Here is a 25,558-nt window from a genome sequence, read left to right as displayed (position 1 = left end):
TGAATGAATGAAAATCAAAGTAATCACGGCAACGGTAATGATATAAACATAGTTTGTTAGAACATGGTGGTGTGTATATGAGTCAATATTTCATTTGGATTACAGCATGTAGTGAATGCATGTACTTTGGAACTGGAAGATTGAACAATTGTTAACCATGAGGACAAATACTTGTTATTCAAGTCATGCATATACACTCTGTTAGTGGGTGTAGTGGAATATCTGTCATTGATTAAAATGGAAGATTATACAATAGCTATTGTTAAACTAACTGATGAAACATAAGTTTGACCTAGGCTGGGATTGGTTATTTTAAAGGGAAGATACATCAGGGTAGGAGGAGAGCTGGTTGTATAAAAAGGATGTAAAACATAATGCGAGGAAGCTCTCTGTGTCTTTATGGTACTGGAGACCTCCCGTAGGCCTACGTACATGAAAAGGATTATTGATTGAAGAGAATAAAAAGGTTATTAGAAGAAATCATAATTTCTAGTCTTTATTCTTGCATCACCGACTCACCCACCGAACCTAAGAAGAGGTTTTCCTCCACAATATATATATATATATACACAAGATACATATATTCATGTAATAGAACTACTACAAGATGTAACAGTATTTGCTCATGTCTGAGCAAATACTGTTACATCTTGTAGTAGTTCAATGATAAAAGAATAACTGTTTCTAATACTGTTCAGCTATTATCATGGTCTATTACCAATTACAGTATAGCAGCATTAATAAAAGTTACACAGAGATTAAGTATTTCTTTTTTTTTTTTTTTTACATAATTCTTCTGAATATGACTTGGTTGTTTCTGAAATGAAACTACAAGGCAACCAACCGTTACTGTGCTGTGATGATCATGCCATATGTGAAAACGGCATTCACTTTTAAATGGTGATGGCAAATAAGGCTAATATTTCCGTCTATGTTTGTATAGCTTTTCATGCTAAAATTGCCCAACGTTTGCATGACAATGTTGCACAGTGTTGCTCAGGCCGTTATTTTAGCTCAAGTGATAATTGGTTATACCTGAAGATTTATTCTCATCAGCATCGTGTTGATGTGGAGAAATTCAATGAGAGAGTAACTCATTGGATAGGATTGTGGGAATGTGTTTGGTGTTCTGAGGGTAGTGCCAATGAATAGGAGAGCTGAGAGGGGTGAGAATATTTACGTGTGATTTTATTTTTTTGAGTGTGATAGCTGCTGCTTCAATACTCAGTGCTGAAAGCGTCAGTCTTTTATTCTGGCAGTTACTGTAAATAGAACCCATGGTGCTCATAAGTTAACAAGCATCAATACCCCCATCCCTATTGTGTATGGTATCCACCTTGCTCTACCTCAACCCTGCTAATATCATATGCGTGCGCTTTTACAGCACTTCATTTCAGGACAAAAGCAGCTGCTTGTACTCTCCCATTTAGTGTTTTTCCAGAAACCTGTCAGTGTCACTTGGTTCTTTCCCATTAACTTAATTTTCAACAGAGCATGTGGCCTTTTAGTTTCTCATTTTTGTACTGAAATAGAACTTGGGTCTCTTATTTGGCTCCTGTGAGGTGAAGATGTAATATTGGCATTAGTGTGGTAATTCTTCTCATTTCTTGCCCTAAGGGAGTCTACTCCTGTTGCTGTTGGCAATATAGTTCACCTGGAGGGAGAATGCATTTCTGCTACCTGGACAATTGACAGGGTGTCAGGGTTCTTGATTCTGATGCCAGACCTGCTGATATCTGGCACCAGCATTGCCAACAGCATCCGCTGCATGAGACGTGCTGTTCTTGGGGAAAGGTTCAAGGTGAGACAATCCAGCTTAATACCAAGAGTCCTTCAGCATTTTGCATATTGGGCATTTTTGCTCCCTCAGTAAGTACACATTTTGGTGGAAATGCTATTGGCCATTTCTTTCCTCTGTACTATTTTGGCATCTGAATCCACATGCTTTAACCTATGAACATGGCACTTGTACAATGCCTTCCATGGCTGATTTAGCAGATTGGCCATTGAGTGCATCATCCTATTGGATTTCTTTCAAAAATATAATGTCGTTGATAAGAGCTTGCATCTTGTCTCAAGGTGTCTCTCTTCCTTGGCAACTCAAATCCTTAGTTATAATGCACCATTTTGAGTTTTTCTCCATTTTGAATTTATTGTAAAATCTTTGAGATATTACACCATTGTAAATAAGACTTTGTTCTTAATAACTTGCCTGGTGAAATGAAGGTGAAATAAAAAAATAAATAAAAAATATCTACTGTTTGACATATCAGCATGTAACTTGCATCAATTTATTAATTAGATGGGACTAGTGTCACTAGATTCCTCTCCTCATGGTGGACAAAAAAGTCTGTTGGACTATTAAAGTACGTCTGATTAGATTTTTTTTGTTGCTACTTTTGAATATTCTGAAATATGCTTAAATGATATCTCCAAAGGCGACTGGCCGATTTACAAGAAATATGCACTAATATAGTCAGGTTTCTGTATAAATTATGCATATTTTAATTAGTTCTACACTCCGTTTATAGGATTGCAACCTTTAGGAAATTGTAGGTCACATCAGAATAAAGCATAATCTGAACAGTGTCAATCAGTTAAAATATGTAGAACTACAACTAATCTAGCTGGAAAGCTAATTGAATCATAGTGTTTTGAATGGATTTAATTGCGGTTTTGCTGTGTTATGTGTTATTATGTTTTCCCCATTTTTGGTCTCTGGGGCTGATACTTGGCGAAGTGGACGAGGGTTAGCCTACATGGATTAGTGCAGGAGTACTTTTGCCACCGATTCGACACTTGGTGGCGCTATAGAAATGAATTGAATTTTTGCTATTTACATTACATTACAGGCATTTAGCAGATGCTCTTATCCAGAGCGACTTACATTGTATCCACTAATACAGCTGGATATACACTCACCGGCCACTTCATTAGGTGACAGGAATGGCACCCAGTGTGGTCTTTTGCTGCTGTAGCCCATCTGCTTCAAGGTTTGACGTGGTGTGCGTTCAGAAATGCTCTTCTGCATACCTCGGTTGTAACGAGTGGTTATTTGAGTTACTGTTGCCTTTCTATCAGCTTGAACCAGTCTGGCTATTCTCCTCTGACCTGTGCCATCAACAAGGCATTTTCGCCCAGAGAACTGCCGCTCACTGAATATTTTCTCTTCTTCTGACCATTCTCTGTAAACCCTAGAGATGGTTGTGCGTGAAAATCCCAGTAGATCAGTAGTTTCTGAAATACTCTAACCAGCCTGTCTGGCACCAACAATCATGCCACATTCAAAGTCACTTAAATCACCTTTCTTCCCCATTCTGATGATTGGTTTGAACTGCAGCAGATCGTCTTGACCATGTCTACGTGCCTAAATGCATTGAGTTGCTGCCACATGATTGGCTGATTTAGATATTTGCGTTAACGGGAGCAGTTTGCAGTTGAACCTAATGACCTAATGAAGTGGCCGGTGAGTGTATATACTGGAGCAATGCAGGTTAAGTACCTTGCTCAAGGGTACAACAGCAGTGTCCTACCAGGGAATCGAACCTGCGACCTTTAGGTTACAAGGTCCTTAGCCATTATACTACACTGCCGCCCATTTAAACAGCCAAAGCTCTTAACCACATGCAGACACATTTCTAGAGCCAATAGTTTCCACTTCTCATTCAGAACAAACTCGCTACCTATGATACAGTTACTTAAGATCCTGCCTAAGGACTTGGGAGCAAGCAGTGCTGTTTTACTTGGGACACATCAAGGATTATACAAATTCATCTTTAAATTACAGTGAGCACCATAATTCATTGGACAGTGACACATTTTTTGTTACTTTGGTTCTGTACTCTAACACTTTTAGTTTGGAAGAATACAATGAACATGTGGTTGAAGTGCAGACTATCAGCTTTAATTTGAGGGTATTTTCATACATATCGAATGAACCGTTTAGAAATTATAGAACCTTTTGTCGAATGAATTATGGCGCTCACTGTATGTGGAAAGGTACAGTAATCTAGCTGAAATTGCTCCATCACATGAACACTCATTTTGGATGTATGCGGGCATACTATTTATCAAAAGTACAACTAATTGCTGCAAGGTACAGTATGTGCAACCAGCGGCCACCAATGTTTTTTTATGAGGCTAGAAATAGCACAATGGTATAGCATTATTAAAATGGACTTTAATTCATTAAAAGAAACTATTTAGTATGAATTATACTATTATTAAACTATGAAATTTTAATGATGAACATTGGCCTAATTCAGAATAAGCAGCTTGACCTATTTCAGAACAAAGTACAGTTTATGAACAAACATTTATTGTATAGTCAGTTTTGTTTGTCAAATCTACAAAGTACTTTGTTAATGAAAGATTGTTGTTGGAACTGCTAAAAGCAAGAAGAAAGGAAGAATTGGCTTAACTATGTGGGATAATTAAGTGTATCTGATTTTTCAGGCTTTTGACGGGGGTTCCAAACAGATGCTCAATGGAACGATTGTTCATGAAATCTTCCAGAAGGCAGCAATGTCACGAGACTTCTCACTTGGAAAGTTGCAACACTTTGCTTCCCAGACACTTCGTGGGCCTCAGTACCTTGGAGAGATGTGAGAAATAAATGCGTCGAATTGAAATTCAGAACTGGTTTCAAATAGGCAACAGTTCATGATTACAGTTCACAATTGAACACCAACTCTAGCATTTCAGTTATGTGCTTTCTCCAATATTATGTATACTTGTGAAAGGACATATTGGTTTTTTTAATGCATCTAAACCATAGTTAATGTTGATTATTAATTGCACATATACAGTTGTGCTGTGCAAATATAAAATTGTATATGTACACTATCTGTAATTTACACACACATATTCTTTATGACCTTAATGGCCTGTTTTTAAGGTTTTTTTTTTTTAAAAACAGAAGCTGGCTAGGGGACTATTTTTTTAATCTAACATGCCAAACACTGACATGCATTGGACTCACTCTAAATATTGGAGTGTAACAGTAAATAGGGAATGATCTCCACAAATGCCAGTTATCCAAATACGCGAATTATCCAGGAGGTATACTATCATGAATAGACCCGGCAAAATTATGTGGGCAAATTCAAAAGTGTTTGATGTAAGGAATGGCTGGAAAAATATTAAACAGTTTGCAAGAGAGGACAAAGTTAGTGGATGCTGAAAAGGCTGTTGTGTTTGATGGTTGACACGCAAAAAGACATTTGTGTTTTAAGATCCGGAATATCAATTGCTTAATTAACTTCAACTTAAACAAAGATTTATATTGAAAAAAACAATAATAACCTCTACAAAATAAGTTGAGTAGGCATAATGTACATAACTGTTCCAAAATAGGATTATAATTAAAACTGGGGAATGTTGATGACATTTCCAACAAAAAAAAAAGGAAAATGTTCCTGTTCCTGAGTGTTTGGATCTCAAAGACTTTTCAAATAGTATTTCAGCTTATGTCAGTTCTTGGTAGGCTGTAATTGGCATGCACCATGCAGTCTCTGCAGTGACTTTGGTGTATTTTTACTTTATTTCATTAAAATACTCCTTAATATAATCTATTGCTGTGTTGAAGGTATAGCCTCAAACTGACTGAAGCAGACATGCAGCAGGGGATTGAGGAGTACTTGCCCTCTCTGTCTGGCTGGGCAAACTCGTACCTTAGTGGTTCAACTCCGGCTGGAACCAAACAACTGACCGTCAATCTGTGAGTATGTTTTCATCCTAATATTTCATTGTCAGTCTCAATAGCCATTTTCATAAGTGGACCTGTCTGTGTTCTAGATGACAGTGCAGTATAATGTTTAGAAAGCTAAGTCAACTCCAAGACTGTAGGATAAATTTGTCAGATAACTAAACTCAAGTTGTATAAATGGATTGTGTGTAAAGACTGTCATCTTTAAATTGCTCAGGATAAGAACATCTGCTAAATGGAAATCTAGACATACTGTCTGGTGTGAGGCTACAAATCCATGAGCATTTGGACCGATTTGTTGACAAATTGCACACCATTATTGCTTTTTTTTCATGCCATTCAACTTAGACCTACTGAGGGGAGGTTAAGCAAACAGGATGCTGCCTGCAGTGTGATGATCACTGACTTTGTGGACATCGAGGAGAACATCTGGTCACCACGCTTCGGCCTGAAAGGCAAGATCGATCTGACCGCAAGAGTGCGTATCCACCGCAGGGACCGCCGACCACCGCAGGAGAAGATTATGCCCCTGGAGCTTAAGACCGGCAAAGAGTCCAACTCTATAGAGCACCGCAGTCAGGTACAGAGAAACGCATTTTACTTGATATCACGCAGGTGACTGTTAATGAGCACTTGGACATGGCCATCTAGCATAGCCCTATGATGAATTGTACATGGGAACTGAATTAGATAGATGTCAGGGAATGATACTGTTGGATAATTTGTCTACTCTGTAACCGCATAAGGACAATATTCAAGTCCTATTTTGGTTTTATACTTAGCTGGTCTTTATAAAACAATGATTGTAAGTAATGGATTTTATTTACAGGATTTTATTTTATTTTTTCTCCTCTTCCCCTCTCGCTGGCTCCGCCTACATACCTACGATACGATACAGACTGGTTTCATGTCCCTTCCTCCTCCCCCATCATCCCCTCTGTGCTCTCGCTCTTGACCATCGAAATGTATAAGAACTGGAGACAGCTTCTTCTTACCAGTTCCATGGATTGCTATGAATGCAGTTCGTTGGCGCATGAAGCCAGTTCATGGAGGCTGCTGTGCTTTTGGCACCAGATCTGCATGTCCACTGGGTACCTAAACATGAAGGGATGAATGGAATTTTTCTGTGGGTCTCAGAAAAAAATGTCTCTGGAGAATAATTGGTTTGGTATTAAGAAAATGTAGAATTTAAAAGTACTGTCCAAAATAGTATAATTCGGCCTGGGTAGATTCATTGTTTTGAATGGATTTCTGTAGGAAAATTTGCTTTCTGGTGCCAGAGGCTTACTAAACTGCAATACCTCCTGTAACCACTGGAGTTTGCAAGCTTTAGATGGAATGTCAATCCCTGGTACCCTCCTCTCAACCACAATTTTCTTTTTTTTTTAAATTGTGAAGTGGCCGGAGATTGAACAAAAGCTGCTGTTTCTGTACACTTTATGTAAATGACTATTTCTTGCTGACATGGCTGTTGACAGTGATGATTGAAGGAGAAGCCAAGGATTGATAGTGGATGTCTATACCCTGTTTCAGTGGATTATGGGTGTTTTCTAAGGCTGCTTCGTGTGTTTTGTCAGGTGATCCTGTATACCCTGATGAGCCTGGAGAGGCGTGTTGATGCAGAGGCAGGACTCCTGCTCTACCTGAAGACTGGCACCGTGCACCCGATTGTGGGGAACCACATGGACAGGAGGGGTAGGAATCTCCTCTGAGAGTTAGCCAAAAGGCCCCACTACTCTGTCCCTCTGAAGGAGATTTGAATGACACTATTCAGTGTAGTGAATAAATATTTTATTATAAACAGAAATGGAGTGTGCAACTGTTGGTGTTTAAATCAGACAGTCATTCGTTATATTGTTCCCTGTAGTAATATGACAGAATATGGTGGTTGTCCACAGGTGAGTTCTGTGCCTTCTTTGAGTTTTCGTCTTAGGATTTGGCTACAGATGTTCACTTCTTAAAGTAACGGCAGTACAGCGTCTTCCCAAATCCACTCGTATGATTGTTTGGAAGAACAGACATTGACCATCCTTACCAGAGCATTATATTAGATTGTTACATTCCATTACAGGCATTTAGTTAGTTACCTGGGAATTGAACCTGTGACCTTTAGTTACAAGACCACTTCCTTCCATTATACTACACTGCCACCAATCCATTGCAAATGTTTTGCTCAAGTTTCACTGAAAAATTTGGTGCAAAAGTTGAGAGGTTGTAAGACATTGATTTGAGAGTTGTCTTTGCTCGAGTTGTAAGTTTGCAACTGTTATTGTGTGTATTCTCGCATTAATTTTGAGGTCTGTGAATCCATTTTACAGATTTGTGAATTTTGTTATAGAATTACCTCTATACCTTGCTTTCGGGGTGCACCGATTGATCAGCCCTGGATTGGAACCGGCTGGTTTTTGCTCCATAAGACGTGATCGGTGACCGGAGGATTTTGGCCGACCTGTATTCCGGTTTTATGATCTAAGAAATGTGCGGAGTTGGTACCTGATGCCTCCGACCAAAGTTTGTTCAGCCCTGGGAGTTAATTTGTGCCTCCTTCCTGAACGATGTAATATCTGTGTGGTCCCAAGATTTTTATATTTGCATACAATGGTTTGCACAGATGCTTGTGGTACATTCAGTTGTTTGACAATTGCTCCTAATGAGGAACTGGGCTTGTGGAGGTCCACAATTTTTTGGAGGTCTTGGCTGAGTTGCTTGGAATTTCCAATGGTATCAAGGAAAAAAGGCAGTGGCTCTAAAGGTAAGCCCTTAAATACAGCCACAGGTGCCAATTAACTCCTAATTATGACAGTTGGCCAATCAGAAGCTTCTAAAGAGATGTAGTTAATTAAAACTGAAATATATCTTTAAGTCTCTAATAGATTGTTTTAAAATTACCTCTGATGTGTACAAAGTAGATGCCCTAATTGACTTGCCAAAATAATTGTATGGTAACATGAAATGAAGAGTGAGGAGAGTTTGAATATCTTACATAGCCTAGGTGTATGTAAACTTTTGGCCTCCACTGTAAGGTTATCGAGTGGTCAAGTGACAGCTGTGGTGATTTTTGCCTATTATTATCTCCGCCAGGCGAGAGCCTAGAGGGGATTATGCGTTTGGTCACGTGTGTGTGTGTGTGTGTGTGTGTGTGTGTGTGTGTGTGAGTGAGTGTGAGTGTGTTTGTATCTGTCTGCAGCTAATCTCGCATACTACTGGGCCGATCAGCCTAATACTTGTTGTGCATGCTGGCAGCAGGCCAAGGACCTGAATTCTCAAATATTTTGCTAATCGGTCAACGACAAGTATTTTATTTGAATTAATTTCCATTATTGTCCATTGAAATACATTGAGTTCCTACTCCTCACTCCTCCTAACCGGCTGGTGGGGCTGCAAGTGATCAACAACTGCTTCCATTTGGAATGAAAGACCAGCAATGTAAAATGTCAATTTCAACGTTAAAATGCCAAAAAAATAATTTGCCAACTAACTGGGTACGTTAATGTTTGAATCTGTGGCAATTATTTTGTTGGCATTTTCACATTGAAATTTATATTTTACATCGATGGTCTTTTGGAATTGTTCCCGTCCAGATAGTTCCTGTCTGGATTTGAAACGAAAGTGCCAGACTATAACGTCAACGTTAGCTCTGTCTAACACATCGTGGCTGATATGAATGAAATTAGCTAACATGTCACCACCTTTAGCGTTACTTCACTGAATCGGCATTTTTGGGATTTTCAGTGCCATGGTAAAAACTTGTAATATTGTGCAAGAATCTCGGAGTGGTGATGGACAACAGGTTGTCCCTCTCCAAGAACATCGCAGCGGTAAGCTGGGCGTGCAGATTTTTCCTGTATAACATCCGGAGAATCCGCCCCTTTCTCACCACCTACTCAACCCAGCTCCTGGTCCAAGCAACGGTACTATCCCGCCTGGACTACTGCAACTCTCTTCTGGCTGGACTACTGGCATCTGCCATCAGACCCCTGCAACTCATTCAGAATGCTGCAGCTCGTCTGGTCTTCAACCTCCCCAGACACTCCCACATCACTCCCCTGCTCACTACCCTCCACTGGCTGCCTGTTATGGCTCGCATCAAATTTAAAACATTAGTCCTAGCATACCAGGCAGTCAAGGGATCAGCCCCAGCATACCTCCACAAGATCTTCAAACCCTACATGCCAGCCAGACCCCTCCGTTCCGCTACCTCAGGACGCCTGGCACCTCCCCCTCTTCGCACCTGCGCTTCCCGAACACGTCTCCTCTCTGTTCTGGCCCCACGATGGTGGAATGACCTCCTCGTGGAGGTCAGACCAGCTGAGACACTGACCCACTTCAAGCGACAACTGAAGACTCACCTCTTCAGGCTGCACCTCTCCCCATCCCTCCCTACCTCCCTGTAATCTGTAAATTGACTGTAAGCTTAGAGTTGTAACTAGGTAGCTGCTTCGTAGGTGACTTCGTTAAAGCACTCGTCTTAACTACTGCTTGTATTTTTGCATAGACTGCGTTGTTGCTGTTCTCGTTTGTGTTAGTGTTAATCAGTTTAACCTACAGGGTCCAAGTTGAACTATGCGGTTGTTCCCTGCACTTGGAATGGTACTTCTCTCTAGGGTTTTCGACACACTTGTTCCTGGTTATGGTTATATACTTTGTTGTACGTCGCTCTGGATAAGAGCGTCTGCCAAATGCCTGTAATGTAATGTATTTGTCTGGTTACATTGATTGTGTAGCCTCTATTGTTGCATCAACAAAGCCTCTGGCATACTCATAATTACCCTTTTATTATAGTAAGCAATTTCTTTCATTTCAGTTATATATCAAGATCAAGTTTTATGGGCTGGTGCTATCATCTCATGCTAGCTTGAGAATTCTTCATTGTATAACGTCATAGAACTGCAGTCAATGAAGGCTAACCACAAGCTAGCACTCTTGTTGTTCTCTATTGCAGTGAATGTGCTGTATAGCTCACACGCACACACTGCTGTCTGCAGTCTAAATAATTTGCCATTCCAACTCATCTTTCCATAGAACTGGTGAAGCTGCGGAACACACTGGCACATTACCTTGACAACAGCGTGATGCGAGATGAGGGAGGAAAGCCACATCTGGCACCCATGCTTGACATTGCCAACTGCCAGTCTTGCAAATACTGCCCTCAGATGCGGAACTGTGCTCTCTACAACAGGTAGGGTTTGAGGCGTGTCCCAGCTGACTTAATGTGGAAGTGCACCTGTGTCACCTAAACAATAGCATGTTTACTGTTTAAGTGTACTGTATGCAATGAGCTGCATGTGTAGCATTCTGATATCAGGCTCTCTTGTATGATATTTCCTACAGTGCAGTCTGAGCACTGCGCTGTCATGTCTTATTTATTAATTAATTCATTCATTTTGGGGGTGTAGATTTGGAATAAAATCTACTAAGTGACATCTTGGGACTTTGGTCCTTTGGAAAGTCTTTGAGTCGTCACCATTTGAGAATTCCCTCCTGCAGAGCTGTAGAACGCGGTACCTTGGGAGGCCGCCCGGACCAGCCTGCCTTCGTGGAGCAGGAGACCCAGCACCTGAGTGAGGCCCACTTGCAGTACTTCAGCCACTGGGTCTTGCTCTGTGCCCTGGAGGGGCGTACTATGGAAAGAAAGGGGGGCCGTCGAAACATCTGGTTACTGTCAGCTGAGGAGAGGTGTGCGTGCGTGCTTGCAGATGCATGCGTGTGTCTCATTTTTTTCTCTTTGGTTGTAAAGAAAAAAAATCTATTCAAAAATGTGAAATTGATTTTTACTGTCTGCAGACGTCAATGCAAACACTCATTACAGTACAAGTAATGCCCTACTTGACAAAAGAGCACTTTTTAACAAGTGGGACGTGCTGACGCACAAGATGAATCCCGTTTCTGTGTCATACAAAAAGTACATGTGTGTTTGTGTGATCGCTTTGTCTCTGATCACTGTTGGCCTCTGTTTCACTCAGGGAGCGAAGTGGAGGATGTATGGGTAACCTTCTGCGGACAGGCCTAGTGAAGCCCCTCTTTGACAACGCCTATGTCCACTGCTTCGTGCGACGGGGCGGGGAAAAGGCTGAGACTTGTCTGATTGTGGGCGACCGGGTCGTGGTGAGCGACCAGGAGCTGAAGTTGCTAGCTGTGGCTACGGGTTATGTCACTGAGGTGACTGCTGCTGGAGTAACATGCACCCTGGATCGGTGAGATTATATGGTTGTCTCGGAATGCATTGTTTATTTGTTTGGTTCAGGCCTCAGCCAAATAGACCAAAATGATTGTCTTGAAGCTCTGCTAGTCTAACCTTCTGCATCATAGAAGAGCCATTTGAACATGCTTGATTTGGTTCTCAAAATTCCGTTTGTTGATTTGTTATGCTGGGGGTGCCGGCTATTGATTTGGGCTAAATAAATGCAACATAATTGACTTGTACAGTGAAATTATCACTGTATGCCAATATAAAGGGATAATTTTGGGGATTTCAGTTTTTGTGTATTGCCAGAAAGCATGGAAAATGGCGTCAAATTGGACATCAGTTGAAAGTTTCCTGGTTTAAAAGTCAATTTTACTTGTTTTAATGTTTTAATTTGAGAGTACAGGAAATATGGAGCTGAGGATCAAGAAAAGTTTATGGGGTTTAACAACCCATTTACCGGTAGGCCTATATTGTACGGATCATATTGCAGAAATCATGCCAATCAATTTGGCAACTATTTTGCATTAAGACAGATTGTTTGTACCATTTTGTTATGTTTATTTTCTTGTCTACCCAACCCCTGCTATACATTTTTATGATATGCCAAATTTTAGGGTTTTAAATCCCAATTTTGCACCTTTCAAATCCCAGTTTAACCCCTGACAATGAGAACTCCATGTGAAGAGCATCTTTTCAGATGTATGCCAGTTTAAAGGCTGCATATTTAATCTATGTTATGTATCCAGGGGCAAATTAATAACTGTGTGCTTTAATAATAACTATGTGTTGTTTTACCCTCATTTTTACAGGAACCTCTCAAAGTATTCTCCTGACATTATGTTCAGATTGGATCAGGATGAAGGGGTGGGAGGAATGGACACTCATTTAGGAAACCTTTCCAAGCTGATGGAGAACACTACTATAAGGTCTGCTGTCAGACAGCTTCTGCTTTCCACTTTAGTTTACCATTAAGCTTAAGTATGGTATAATGGTCTCTTGGTTTAAGAAAAAAAATGGTTATCCGTATGATCAAATGTGTTTCGAACTCCTGTTTTCTAAAGTTTGTGTTAGATTAGTGATGTCTTGCCTACGGAAAGAATTTAGTGTCAGATTTTATTTCCACGTTTCACAACTCACGTGTTTTATGCATTTTAAAGGGAACCCCGCCTGTTAAGACTTGTAGGCCTTAATATGGTGTAAATGCCTTCAATTATATAAATGTTATGAAAACACATGGAAGACTTTAGTTATTTAAACTTTTTTTAAAAATCCTTCAACTTTAGGTCGTCATTGTTTTTACTGTCGCAATGCACTCATCAAATGGGTAGTGACATCAAATGGTTGCACTTGTCCCCGGTCCATTACTCTTGTCCGTTGAGCATTGAGCGTCATTGAAGATGCCTTCTGTTCAGCCTTTTTGATTCGAGCCAGAGCGGGACATTACTCCGGCGGAAAGCACAGAGGACAGCCCTCATCACAAAATAGAAACGATGAAGATTGGAGGAGACGAGAGTAGGGCATAAGACTAGAGATGGCATCTGTGCGCCGACTGCATGCTGAGATGGAAAAGTTGCCTGTTGTAAAGAGCTGCACTTTCTAGCACCCGTCATTCAAAGTCACGTGACCATGTGGATCAAACTCGTTTTTGGTGAAACTGAAACGTGTCATCATCCCCGTTAATTTAACTGACGTAATGTTATTGATCCACATCTTATATAAACTGGTGATAATATCTCCTTTAGATGCATAATCCCTAAATGATAATAATACGTGCTGATGCACTAAGATGTTTATTGAATTTGTCCTATTCACAGATATCCAAATTCTGTGGCATTGTATTGATATTTTTCTCTATTAATAACCGCAACTGCTGGACAAAACAACTGAGTTAACTTCCAGTGCAACAATTTTACGGCATCTACCCAAAGTGCATTGCGTGTCTAAAATAATGGCGACCTCCATAGCTCAAAATTTCTATTAAATGCTGGGGTTTCTTTTTTAAATAACTGAAATATTTAGTGTGGTTTTTACAACATATTTCCATAGTTGAGGGCATTTACAGAATATTAAACCATACAAGTCTTAACAGGCTGGGTTCCCTTTAAATATTTATGGCTCCACAGAGCTTCAGCTCACGTCCAGTTTCCTACTCCCTGCCGCTTGGCTGCTCTTACCGATTTGGTTATGAGCTACTCTTACCGTGATTGGCTGTGGATGCCTTAATTATGATTGGTGCATACACATGGATTTTTCCCTATCGTACATGAAAAAATAGTGCTAAAATGTTTTGTATTTTGGCGTGTCCTCAGCTTGTAAAACAAAATTTGTTGTTTTGCGACACGTTTTGTGTCCCCAGCTTGAGATTTATAGTTTGCAATTCATTTGAGATCTGTAAACAGGTACATTACTTTCTTTGCAAACTAAGAGCAAATTCATTTTGATTTTTGGCCTAGACAAATGCATTTGTGGCACTTTATTTCTTCCTAAATTATGAATATAAACAAATATAGTATTGTAAATGGTACAAATGTCCTGCTTCATTTAAGCCATTTTTCAAGTCTTTGTGATGCTCACATCTGGAGTTATAAAGCTTTAAATTGGGCAAGGATTCGGCAGATTTGGCATGGGCACAAAGAGGTTAATATAATTACACTGAGCACTGTTGTCATGGCATCATTTTTAATGGGAGGATTGTTATAAGTAGTAATAAATTATGGTTTAACAACTCTAAATTCTTGTTATAAATGCTGAATGCTTAATTTCATATTTCAGGTTTATTTTCTTCTGATAAGATAACAAATGTGACTTTTCAAAATGTGTATTGTATTTGTTTAGCCTGCATACATTTTGAAAGCATCTAATTCAAATACAAGTGCATACTGTACAACTTGACATACCCTATAATATAATTAATGTGCTTCTTTGGGGTAGATATTAACTTCTTTGAGTAGCTGGTACATTACATTGGTATGTGAATGAATGCACGTATAAGTAGCTTTTAACCTCACCTGGTCTGTGATGCGTATGTAATCTATGAATTGTACATAAGTCTTTTGGCACCCCCTAATCTGATCTAGTCCTGGATGTGCCAAAGTTGAACATCTGTTTGTGTTGCCCCTGTGTTCCTTCATGCAGTGAGAAGCTGCGGGAGCTGATTGTGGATTTCCAGCCACCAAAGTTCATCGAGAGCCTGAGCAGCGTGCTTCCACGAGAGGCCAAGGATACAGTTGCCAACATCCTCAAAGGTACACATTCTGACACCTGACACCCCTCAAACATCAATGTGAATTATCATCTCATTTTTTATGGTCTTGTCATCAGACATTAAAGGGTCTGTAATTAGTCTGCAAACCAAGCTGCACAATTCTACAAATTGGTCCACTGTTTGAAAATGGCCATCTTCCTCTAAGCCTTATCTGTCAGAGCCACCATGTGTTGAACACCACAGATTGGTTCTGTGGATATGTTAATTGATTTCTGTGCAGTAGTGGGCAGTGGCTGTTAGGCACTGTAGTATGCTGGTTTTTGAACTGGGGGAAGCTGTATGAGGTCAGCACAGATTCAATATGGGGGTCATCTTGGGATCTTACTCTGGTCCTACTCTTACTGCTCTGCTGTGCTTTCACATCTGTGCCCCTGTCCCACGAAACTCATAATTGGTGCAGCTACCCATATGAACCAATCATGTACTTTGAAACAAAACATCATGATAGGTTCCAGCCATTGCCTGACTGATAACACTTAATCGCTCACACATTTTGTAGTTCTTGAAACATCTCTCTCCTATCTGATATTTTGGTCAGATATTTTTATATCAGAGCTCCACATGGCAGTAGTTGAAAATCTCCTGTCGATCCTTTATTTTCAGTTAATTTAAATCTCTGGTTAAAATGTTTTGGCCCATTGCTCTGTTTTTAGGCCTTAATAAACCTCAGAAACAAGCCATGAAGAAAGTACTGCTATCTAAGGACTACACAGTCATAGTAGGCATGCCTGGAACAGGAAAAACCACTACTATCTGCACTCTGGTAAGCAACCTGCCACCATAGGTTTATAGCGTCATATTTCATCATTGTATTGTGTTCAGTCACCTGCTTTGGGAATGGTCTGATTTTAAATGTTTTTCCCATTTTCCATTGTGAGGGTTTTTTTCATTTGCAAACCAATTCTTCAGTCTTGCGTGGTTTTCTGTGTAATATTCTGAAATTGTTCCATAATCAGACAAGCTAGCAGACCCCCCTAATTCCTCTCTTCCAGGTTCGGATCCTTCACGCCTGTGGCTTCAGTGTCCTGGTGACCAGCTACACGCACTCGGCTGTGGACAACATTCTGCTCAAGCTGAAGAGGTTCAAAATTGGCTTCTTGCGACTGGGGCGGATCCAAAAGGTGCATCCAGATATCCTGCCATTCACAGAGGAGAATCTGCGCCGCTCAAGGGAAATCCACACGCTACATGAGCTAGAGCGGCTCTACAGCAGTGAGGTAACACTGGTGGGCTAATAATTGAGTGGTTTCTACAGCTGTGGTAGGGATTCTAAGCCATAGGCTAACTTCTACTCTCTTTAGCCTGCAACCCAACAACAATCAGTGTTCTCATTGTTAAGCTCTTCAATGGTATCACTGTATACCTAGCTATTAGCTTAGCAGATCATATGCATGTCAAGCCATTGGCTGTAAAACAAGATTTTGCATTTAATACTTTTATCTTGATGATAAATATCTAAATTCACTTGGAAGGTTGGTAGCAAGCTTCGGGTAATACAGTGCGCAAACTAGTGTGCACTATCCTATCTAAAAGGGAGCATGATACATCTCCCCTCCTAAACATTCCCCTCGGTACTTAGAAGCAAATACAAACTAATGGTGGTGCTGGGGTGGTGGGGGGTGAGCGCAGTTCTGTGCAGAAGCAAGCGAAGCATGCAAAAACAGAGATATTTGAGATATTTGACTATTGGCATTGGCATTGTGAGAAAAGGTATTGTGTGTATGTGATTGATTGATTATGGAAACATGTGAGAATGTGATTACTTAGGCCGACTAAGTCGGCTGCAGCAAGGTTCCTGACCAAACTTGCTCTGCGCATTCCACGCTCATTTCAGCCAGGACAACTCACATATTTAGGTTAAATGTTTTAATGAATAGTACATAGTGTGAGAGCCCTGCAACCTGATTGGCAACCTGTCCAGGGTGTTTTCTGCCTCAATGCACGCTGGGATAGGCTCCAGAAATCCCTGCGACCCTGACCAGAATGAGTGGGTATAGATAATGGGTGGATGGATGCAAGTACATTTTTTGTATTTGATCTGTTTCTGATACTACAGGCCACATACCAGCATGCACTACCCTATCTAACTGCACACTGAGCAAAGCACTAAAATGTGCAAAACACAACGAAACACAAAATGGAAAAAAGAAATTCAAAGAAATACAAAGTGCTGTATTTTTTTTAAATGACTTTTTTCAATCATAATGACCAGGGACCGCACACACATCAGTTACATTTAAGCAGTTGTCATGTAGACTGTTCAGTTTATTCAAAGTCTCAATCTATCATTTCTACAACTACAATGCCTGCAATTATCCACACCCTAAAGTCTTTATCAGCTTCATCACATGATTGCAATGAATTCATTTTGTGTGATTATATGTGCAGAACTATTTGAGCAATTCATATCAAAGCGTTGGTCATTCAGTTGCTCAATAGCATGCCTGAGCAGCGAGCGACACATTTGCACCTGGCCAAAACCTGCTGCCTATTGTCTGGCAGGGATTTTTGTGAAGAGAAGGGCAGAAACTGCCTGTATTTCTTTGCTGATTAGATTTTTCAAGAATTTTTAAAACAGTAATTTTAAGCCCAAATATTTAGGAAAAAGAATGGAGGAGATTAGCTATTGCATTGCGGGTGGTGGAGTAATTTTAATTTAAAAGTCTAAACATTCAATGGCGTCACCTCTACCCTTTCTAGTGTTAAAGAATTTGCTATATATCTGATTGTAGGGGAGACTTGGTATGGTTGTGCCCCATTTAGTCTTTTACGTGATTGCAAAGAGACTGCTTGCCTAAGAATGACAGTATTTTAAAATGAACAACTTGATGCTGTATTAACATTTGGTGATCGCTAGCATGAAAGGTGCATTTTCTCTTAAAAGTTCAAACAGAATATGTTCAAAGGAACAACAGGGATACTTGTGTCCATAGGTGGGGTCAGTTGTGCCCTGTACCTTAAAGTAAACACGAAGACACAAGTGATTTATTACCATTTTAAAATCATTGCACATATTGAGACATGTTTTCTTTGACCTCTGCCAGTAAAAACCATTGAATTTAAAATATAACAACTAATTTTTATTCAAAATGTAGTTGTCAGGTTTCACTTTCCTCTTGCTTGCTTGTTGTTGGCATGTCTTGTCTGCACACATCTTTACCGGTTTCTCTCAAAAATTCCTTGGGGAGAAAAAAAAAAACAATTTTCTACCCATCAGTATATTAAATAATTGTTTATTTCAGTAATTGTTTATTTTCACATTCAATAAATGAGGAACTACACACTGACAGGAGAGACATGACTACAGGCAATTTATCTTGAATAATTTCAAAATTAAAAACAGTTTTAATGTATACTTATTGCGGACATAGACGGTACAAATCCTATTTTTTGGATTTTGCTTTGGATTTATGCAGAAAATATTTATCCTACTACTATGAAATTTTACTTCGAACTGCTCTGACATTTCAGTAGTCATTACCCCTTTCAATTATGTTTATAATAAAGTTGGATAAGTTATGCTGGATTTGTACTACCGTTGCTGGAAATTACTGTACATCAAAACTTCCAAGTAGCCTACTGTTGTGCAAAATGACATGAGGACAATGTAGTGACCTGTGAATTAAGTTATGTCTATTGTTATACAGCATTTCAAAAGGAGGCATTTATTTAATTGACAACAGAACATTTAATTTCAAACAAGATTAGGTTATCTTGCATAAATAAAAATTTAAATGAATTTGGCCATAGCCTATTTATGCATAAAAACAAACACAAAACCAAATAGCAGAAGCGAATAGCCTTGGCCAATCTGTTGTGTACTTATTATAAATGCATGTGACCAGGTGGGTGTTTCTATTCTTTTAATCATTTGATAGAGGACTGAATTGCATGTGCACAATCCTGAAATGGCTACTGTAGCAGCAGTGTACAAAAAGTTATTGACCATGTTACATATATAATGCATCAGACTGCCTCCTGTCTTTCCCCTCGATAGCTTGTGGTGGCCACCACCTGCATGGGCATGAAGCACCCCATCTTCAGCCGACGCCATTTCGACTTCTGTATTGTGGATGAAGCATCACAGATCAGTCAGCCGGTGTGCCTGGGTCCCCTCTTCTACGCCGATCGCTTTGTTCTGGTGGGGGATCACCAGCAGCTTCCGCCTATTGTCCAGAACCCGGAAGCCAGGTGAACATGTCACCAGCATTCTCAGTCACTGCATTACAAGCATCATTTTTCCAGAAATATATATATATACATATATATACACACTCACCGGCCACTTCATTAGGTGACAGGAGTGGCATCCGGTGTGGTCTTCTGCTGCTGTAGCCCATCTGCTTCAAGATTTGACTTGGTGTGCGTTCAGAGATGCTCTTCTGCATACCTCGGTTGTAACAAGTGGTTATTTGAGTTACTGTTGCCTTTCTATCAGCTCGAACCAGTCTGGCCATTCTCCTCTGACCTCTGCCATCATCCCTGCCTCTGCCAGGCATTTTTGCCCAAAGAACTGCTGCTCATTGGATATTTTCTCTTTTTGGGACCGTTCTCTGTAAACCCTAGAGATGGTTGTGCGTGAAAATCCCAGTAGATCAGCAGTTTCTGAAATAGTCAAACCAACCCGTCTGGCACCAACAACCATGCTACGTTCAAAGTCACTTAAATCACCTTTATTCCCCATTCTGATGCTTGGTTTGAACTTCACTAGATCGTCTTGACCATGTCTACATGCCTAAACGCATTGAGTTGCTGCCACGTGATTGGCTGATTAGATATTTGCATTAACGGGTGCAGTTTGCAGTTGAACAGGTAGACCTAATGAAGTGGCTGGTGAGTATTATTATTTTTTTTGTGTACCCAGCAGGCGTACTGAGAAAAGAGGCTTGGGGAGTAACTGTAGAACTTCATATACAGTTTTCCTTTTGCTCTCTCGTAACAAGCAGTGATATGTATTGGGGGGGCAATAACTTATAGTTATAGCAATGTCTTTTTGTTTTGTTCAGCTGTGATAATTATCTTCATATACATCAAATAATTCTGAATGTAATGTTTTTTGAGCTTTGAGCTCTTCAGCTTTGAGCTCAATGTAAGATACGACTGAAGAAGCCTAAATGAATCAGGGTTCATTGATGCTTTAAATATAAAATAATTTGTCGTCATGAACAGAACCAATAGTTAAGTCAAACAACATTGTCTTGAATTGGGGATGCACAAAAATGTTGGTGTCATATTGGTATTGGCTGATAATAGCTTAAAACAAACGTTGTTAGACAGATACCAAAATTATAGAAGATATGATGCAACACAGAGACGACACATTTGATGCTCTGGTGATGCTGTAAATTAAGTAAAAAAGCTTGATCATAATCGAACGGGACATAGGTCTGATTTTTGCGAGTTGGTAATGGAAAAGTTGAAAAAGTTGATACTCTGAGATGTATCATCACGTCACCTTTTTTTTGTATGGTTCTAGGATTCTAGGATTCTATCATTTTAAACATTGAAATTGAAATGCATTACATTACATTACAGGCATTTGGCAGACGCTCTTATCCAGAGCGATGTACAACAAAGTGTATAATCATAACCAGGAACAAGTGTGTCGAAAACCCTAGAGAGAAGTACTGTTCCAAGTGCAGGGAACAACCACATAGTTTGACTTGGACCCTGTAGGTTAAACTGATTAACACTAACACAAACAAGAACAGCAACAACGCAGTCTATGCAAAACTACAAGCAGTAGTTAAAACACGAGTGCATTAACTAAGTCAACTACAAAACAGCTACCTAATTACAAATGCACCTTGGAACCCTCGAAACCCGGCACCTTATTAGTGTTGTGTCCTCTTAAAGCATTTGAAGTTGTTTGCTGTGTACTACCCATCATAAGGCACTTTTCCGTGATTTGCACTTTTATATAGGCCACAGTCTATGCTTTTAAGTCTGCTGTGTAGCTGCTTTGCAACATTGTATTTAAAAGCACACCTTAGCTAAAGTTTCGGTAGCGTGTCGGTTTCGTTTCTTATAGCCCCAGTTACACGCCAGCATCTAAAAATAATTGCTTTCATCAGTCACTGATTCAAGGTGCTCCGCTGTAACACCTACACCGATGTCATTCGGATGATAAACTAAATGTCGTTCAAGGGATACCACGCCCCCATCAAACCTCACTCTTGTTAACCCCTCCCTGTGCCAAAAAAAGGTTTGAAACTGGGTGGAAAAAACATTGTAAATGGATGGAGAAACTGAAAATAACATTCAACAGTAAATTATTTTTTTGCGACATTACATTTCAATGCTGCTCATTTTCATTTTTTTTTTTTGGTTTCAGGTTTTTAAATTTCAGCCTTTTCCTTTTCACGTCTCATTTGTGTTTCATTTACAAAACTTTCGGCCCTGATCTAACTTTATACATTCACTTTTTCCAGTACTGTACATATTATCTTGCAGCACAATAGTCATATAAAGGAGATAGTTCATTAACAAGATCTCACCATGTGTTACGGTCAGGTTCTGAATTGATTGAAGAAAAATATGAATACATTTTCATGAAATTTATAATTTTTCCCCCCCTTCAGGTCTCTAGGCATGGATGAGAGTCTATTCAAGCGTCTTGAGCATCATAAAGATGCCGTTGTGCAGCTGACCGTACAGTATAGGATGAACAGGTGGGTTTCTCCATGAAAATCCTCCAAACGGGCTGGGTGGCTCATGCTGTCAATGCACTGTTCTAGTGCATAGATGGGCTCAAATCAAGGGTCTGGTATGCAGTTTGGACAACAGCCCCCGACGGCACAGTTGTTGCTAGTGTTGCTCGGCATCTCATTGTGCACCTGTGATCCCCCAAGCCTCCTTCCTCCGCTTGTCATTTTGGTGCTCACAGTTCTGTTGCACTGCACACGTCTAACCCACACCTCATGCCTGTGCGAGCCTGACTTGTTTACTGCGGTTGTCTGTATTCTTCTGAATTGGTTGAGATGCAGTGTGAGCATGATTGGGAATGGCGGAGAAAAGGGATGACAAAAACATAAAAAATTATTCCCCCCCCCCCAGACAAACTCCTTCCAGTAAATTGATTTTTTGTATTTCCAGCAAGATCATGTCTCTGAGCAACGCGCTAGTGTATGGGGGCAAGCTGGAGTGTGGGTCAGAGCACACCGCTCGCTCAGTGCTGCAGCTGCCCATGCGGATGGCTGTTGAGCGAGATCTGGAGCTGTACCTGAGCCAAGTGGCGCACAGAGGCTGGATAAGGGCTGTTGTGGAGCCGGAAAACCCCATTTGCTTCCTTGACACTTCCAAGGTGAGACCCGTTCACTGCACACATTACCGCAGCTCCCAGAAGACCATGACAGCAGAAGGCTTCAAGGACAAATCTGTCATGGAGGGGATTTCAATGCTATCTTTTCTGTCCTGAGCTTTTGGTGGCACTATAGCAGTGAATTGAATTTTCAGTATTTAAATGGCTATAACTCTTGATTGCACTGACATACAGACATACAAAGTCTAACACCATTACATTCCTCTCTTCACAAAGAACAAGGTTTTGTTTTGGATATTTGAACTGCACTTTAGGTAATTTTCACTGTTTAAATAAATATCACCCCCAGATTTTCCACAAGGCATTTCTGATACAGGAAATTTAGTTTTACCTGTTTTTATATGTGATCTGGCTTTCATTTCAGACTAAAGAACAATGTTGTTTTTGCATTTTTTGCCGAGATAATTGCATTTGTGTCACTATTTTTACCTAAATTAGAAATATAATATAGACCAAGTTAGTATTGCAAATGGAACAAGTGTCTTGCTTCATTTAAAGCCATTTTCCAAGTCTCTGTGATGCTCACACCTGGAGTTATAAAGCCTTTAATAGAACACCCCCACAAATGGGCGAGGATTGGCCAGAATTTGCATCTGTGCAAAAGGATTAATTTGCGCTGCTGTTCTTTTAGGTCCCTGCCCCAGAGACTGTGGAGAAAGGAGGGATCAGCAACCATGCAGAGGCTGCTCTTGTTCACTGCATAGTCAGCCTCCTGCTAAAGGTGAGGGCGCGCTGGTTTATTTCACTGGCATGTCGGAAGTGGCTTTAGGTGTTAGGTTTACTCGGTGGGGATCGTTGGCTCTGGCCACAATTTTGCCCATTACCAGTGTATCATTGAAGATGACTGTTTCAGGCTGGCTGCAAAGCAGGTGATATTGGAGTCATCGCTCCCTACAGACAGCAACTGAAGGCCATCTTGGGACTGTTGAGGGCCCCAGCCTTCAGTGCAGTGGAGGTTAACACCGTGGACAAGTACCAAGGACGGGACAAGGGTGTCATCATTGTTTCCTTTGTCAGAAGCAATGTGGAGGGCAGTGTGAGTGTTTATAAAATGTAGTTCTCAGAATTAATTGCTTTTCTGGTTCATGTATGTTCTATTTGTTTCTTCTTCCACTAACCATTAGTAAATGTGTAATGAGTCAAATGCAGCTAGTGTGAGAAATTGCCACTGATGTTTGACACATTTCTGTATTCTTCCAAAAGGATACATTATCTTCAGGCTGGGTGAAATACCACAAGAATACATGTCAAATGCAATAGCGGTCTTCACCACCATATGGTGTATTACTTTGCTTTTTGTCTTTAAAAAAAATAAATTATACCTGAAATGGTAGTAAACGACCAATAAATAAATAAATAAATAAAAGCGTAACCACTGTTATCGGTTGGGTGTTGATAAGACGGCCAAACAGCAGCAAGGCCAGGCAGCTTTTGCGTGATCATGTGATGTGTTTTTGTCAAATCACATGGATGCTGCAAGGCCTTGCTGCTGATTTGGCTGTCTTTTATGATCACCGAATAAACAACTTGTGGTGATGTTTTTTCTATAAGCATTTCACACAGCCTCTGAAGCGTGGTTGTTTACTACCGCATGAGATATAGTTTGAGAAAAATACGAAAAGTAAAGGCAGTATACACGGTGGTAACGACCGTTGTTGCTTTCAAAAATTATTATTGTGGTATATCACCCAGCCCTATATTTTCAGAGCAGGACAAGATTATTCTTACAGTAGGTCAGTGGAGTTTGCCCTTTGACCATAATTTATGTGTGGTGCAAGGCGTAACCATTCCGTCTCTTGACAGCTGGGTGAGCTGCTGAAAGACTGGCGCAGGTTGAATGTGGCCATCACCCGGGCTAAATACAAACTGCTGATGCTGGGCTCCACCCCCACTGTGCAGCGCTATGCCCCACTGGGAATGCTGCTGTCCCATCTAGAGCGGGAGCAGATGATATCCTTTATACCACGACAGATACTTAAATATGTGAATTTGAATGGCTGAAAATGTTTTTTTTATAGAGAAGTGACATTTGGATGAGTGTTTTCCTTAATGTAATTCCACATCTACCAGCTTCCTCCTGGGGCCCATGAGTCACTGCCACATATTCTTCTGCACTAATCAGTGGAACTGTCCTGACCAATATTAGAGGAGAGGTGGCTGGGCCACAATGACTACTTTTCTCTAAGTTGTGTTAAACTGTTAAAATGTTCAAACGAAGTATTAACTCATTTTTGGGTGTGTTTAAAATATATATTACCCGGTAATATATAAACCTGTTTGTGTGATTTTCATATTACAACAGATCTGGGGAGTGGGGACTTAATATGAAAAATGTGAACAATTATGGATCCAACCTCCAATGGTACCATATAGTTTTTTTAGTAGTGGCATTGTTATGGTAATTCTACAGCAATTTTTTAAAAAGTTCATTGTGAAATGCCTGCAGAAGGTGATCATACCATCTTATTTCTAAACAAGAAATATGAACAGAAATACATATTTTACATATTACCTCAGTCTTTGAATAATGCTAGGCATTTCTTTTTTACACTGTCTTAAGCTAGCTCATTCTGACAGTTATTGCCTGTATCAGTATGAATCCATTAACTTTATGCAGTTATTTTTTACCATTTTGTGTACATTTTAATTGGTTACTTGTGATTAATAAATTCTAGACCATACTGTGTTGTGTTTTAAGGAAGCATCCTGGCTTAAGGGTTCAAAAGATTTTTTTTACAAAGTTTAAATGCATGGTGTGATTAACTTCTATTTAATTACATTCTCAGTTAATAACTACTTCAGTTGATTCCATGGTTGTATTGACTACTAGGAGTGGGTATGGAGATGAGTGAATGTTGCAACTTAGGGGCCAAGACTGGGCTTCATGTTTGAAGCTCAGTTCCTTGTCTTGTTTTGAGACGTTGCTCTTTAGTGCCAGCACATTTGGCTCCAGTATAGGTCTTTCAGCAACCCGTTTCAGTGCAGGTCAATGGCACCAATGTAGTACCATTTTTATTATACCAAATATAAATTTTCCCCATAAGAACATGCAGTTGCAATAGATGGTACAACATGGTG

General features: G+C 40.1%; 1 protein-coding gene across 2 annotated transcripts in view; it reads left to right on the top strand.

The window, feature by feature from the left end:
• Positions 1-25,161, top strand: part of dna2 (DNA replication helicase/nuclease 2) — a 29,619-nt gene extending 4,458 nt beyond the window's left edge. For both annotated transcript variants that reach the window (XM_064321503.1, XM_064321505.1), the window contains 19 exons: positions 1,618-1,801; positions 4,456-4,604; positions 5,588-5,719; positions 6,056-6,287; positions 7,285-7,402; positions 10,730-10,886; positions 11,195-11,383; positions 11,671-11,901; positions 12,704-12,820; positions 15,030-15,139; positions 15,813-15,922; positions 16,152-16,376; positions 19,157-19,350; positions 21,741-21,830; positions 22,255-22,462; positions 23,112-23,201; positions 23,334-23,516; positions 24,284-24,432; positions 24,544-25,161. In XM_064321503.1, the coding sequence (XP_064177573.1) occupies positions 1,618-1,801; positions 4,456-4,604; positions 5,588-5,719; positions 6,056-6,287; positions 7,285-7,402; positions 10,730-10,886; positions 11,195-11,383; positions 11,671-11,901; positions 12,704-12,820; positions 15,030-15,139; positions 15,813-15,922; positions 16,152-16,376; positions 19,157-19,350; positions 21,741-21,830; positions 22,255-22,462; positions 23,112-23,201; positions 23,334-23,516; positions 24,284-24,432; positions 24,544-24,598 (2,923 nt within the window). In that variant the 3' untranslated portion in view covers positions 24,599-25,161. The remainder of the gene's footprint in view (positions 1-1,617; positions 1,802-4,455; positions 4,605-5,587; positions 5,720-6,055; positions 6,288-7,284; positions 7,403-10,729; positions 10,887-11,194; positions 11,384-11,670; positions 11,902-12,703; positions 12,821-15,029; positions 15,140-15,812; positions 15,923-16,151; positions 16,377-19,156; positions 19,351-21,740; positions 21,831-22,254; positions 22,463-23,111; positions 23,202-23,333; positions 23,517-24,283; positions 24,433-24,543) is intronic.
• Positions 25,162-25,558: the final 397 nt, after the last annotated feature.

The sequence above is a fragment of the Anguilla rostrata genome, chromosome 2 (assembly GCF_018555375.3).
Source record: "Anguilla rostrata isolate EN2019 chromosome 2, ASM1855537v3, whole genome shotgun sequence".
Lineage (NCBI taxonomy): Eukaryota > Metazoa > Chordata > Actinopteri > Anguilliformes > Anguillidae > Anguilla > Anguilla rostrata.
Note: the sequence above shows the minus strand (reverse complement) of the source record. Positions and strands in the feature narration are given on the sequence as shown.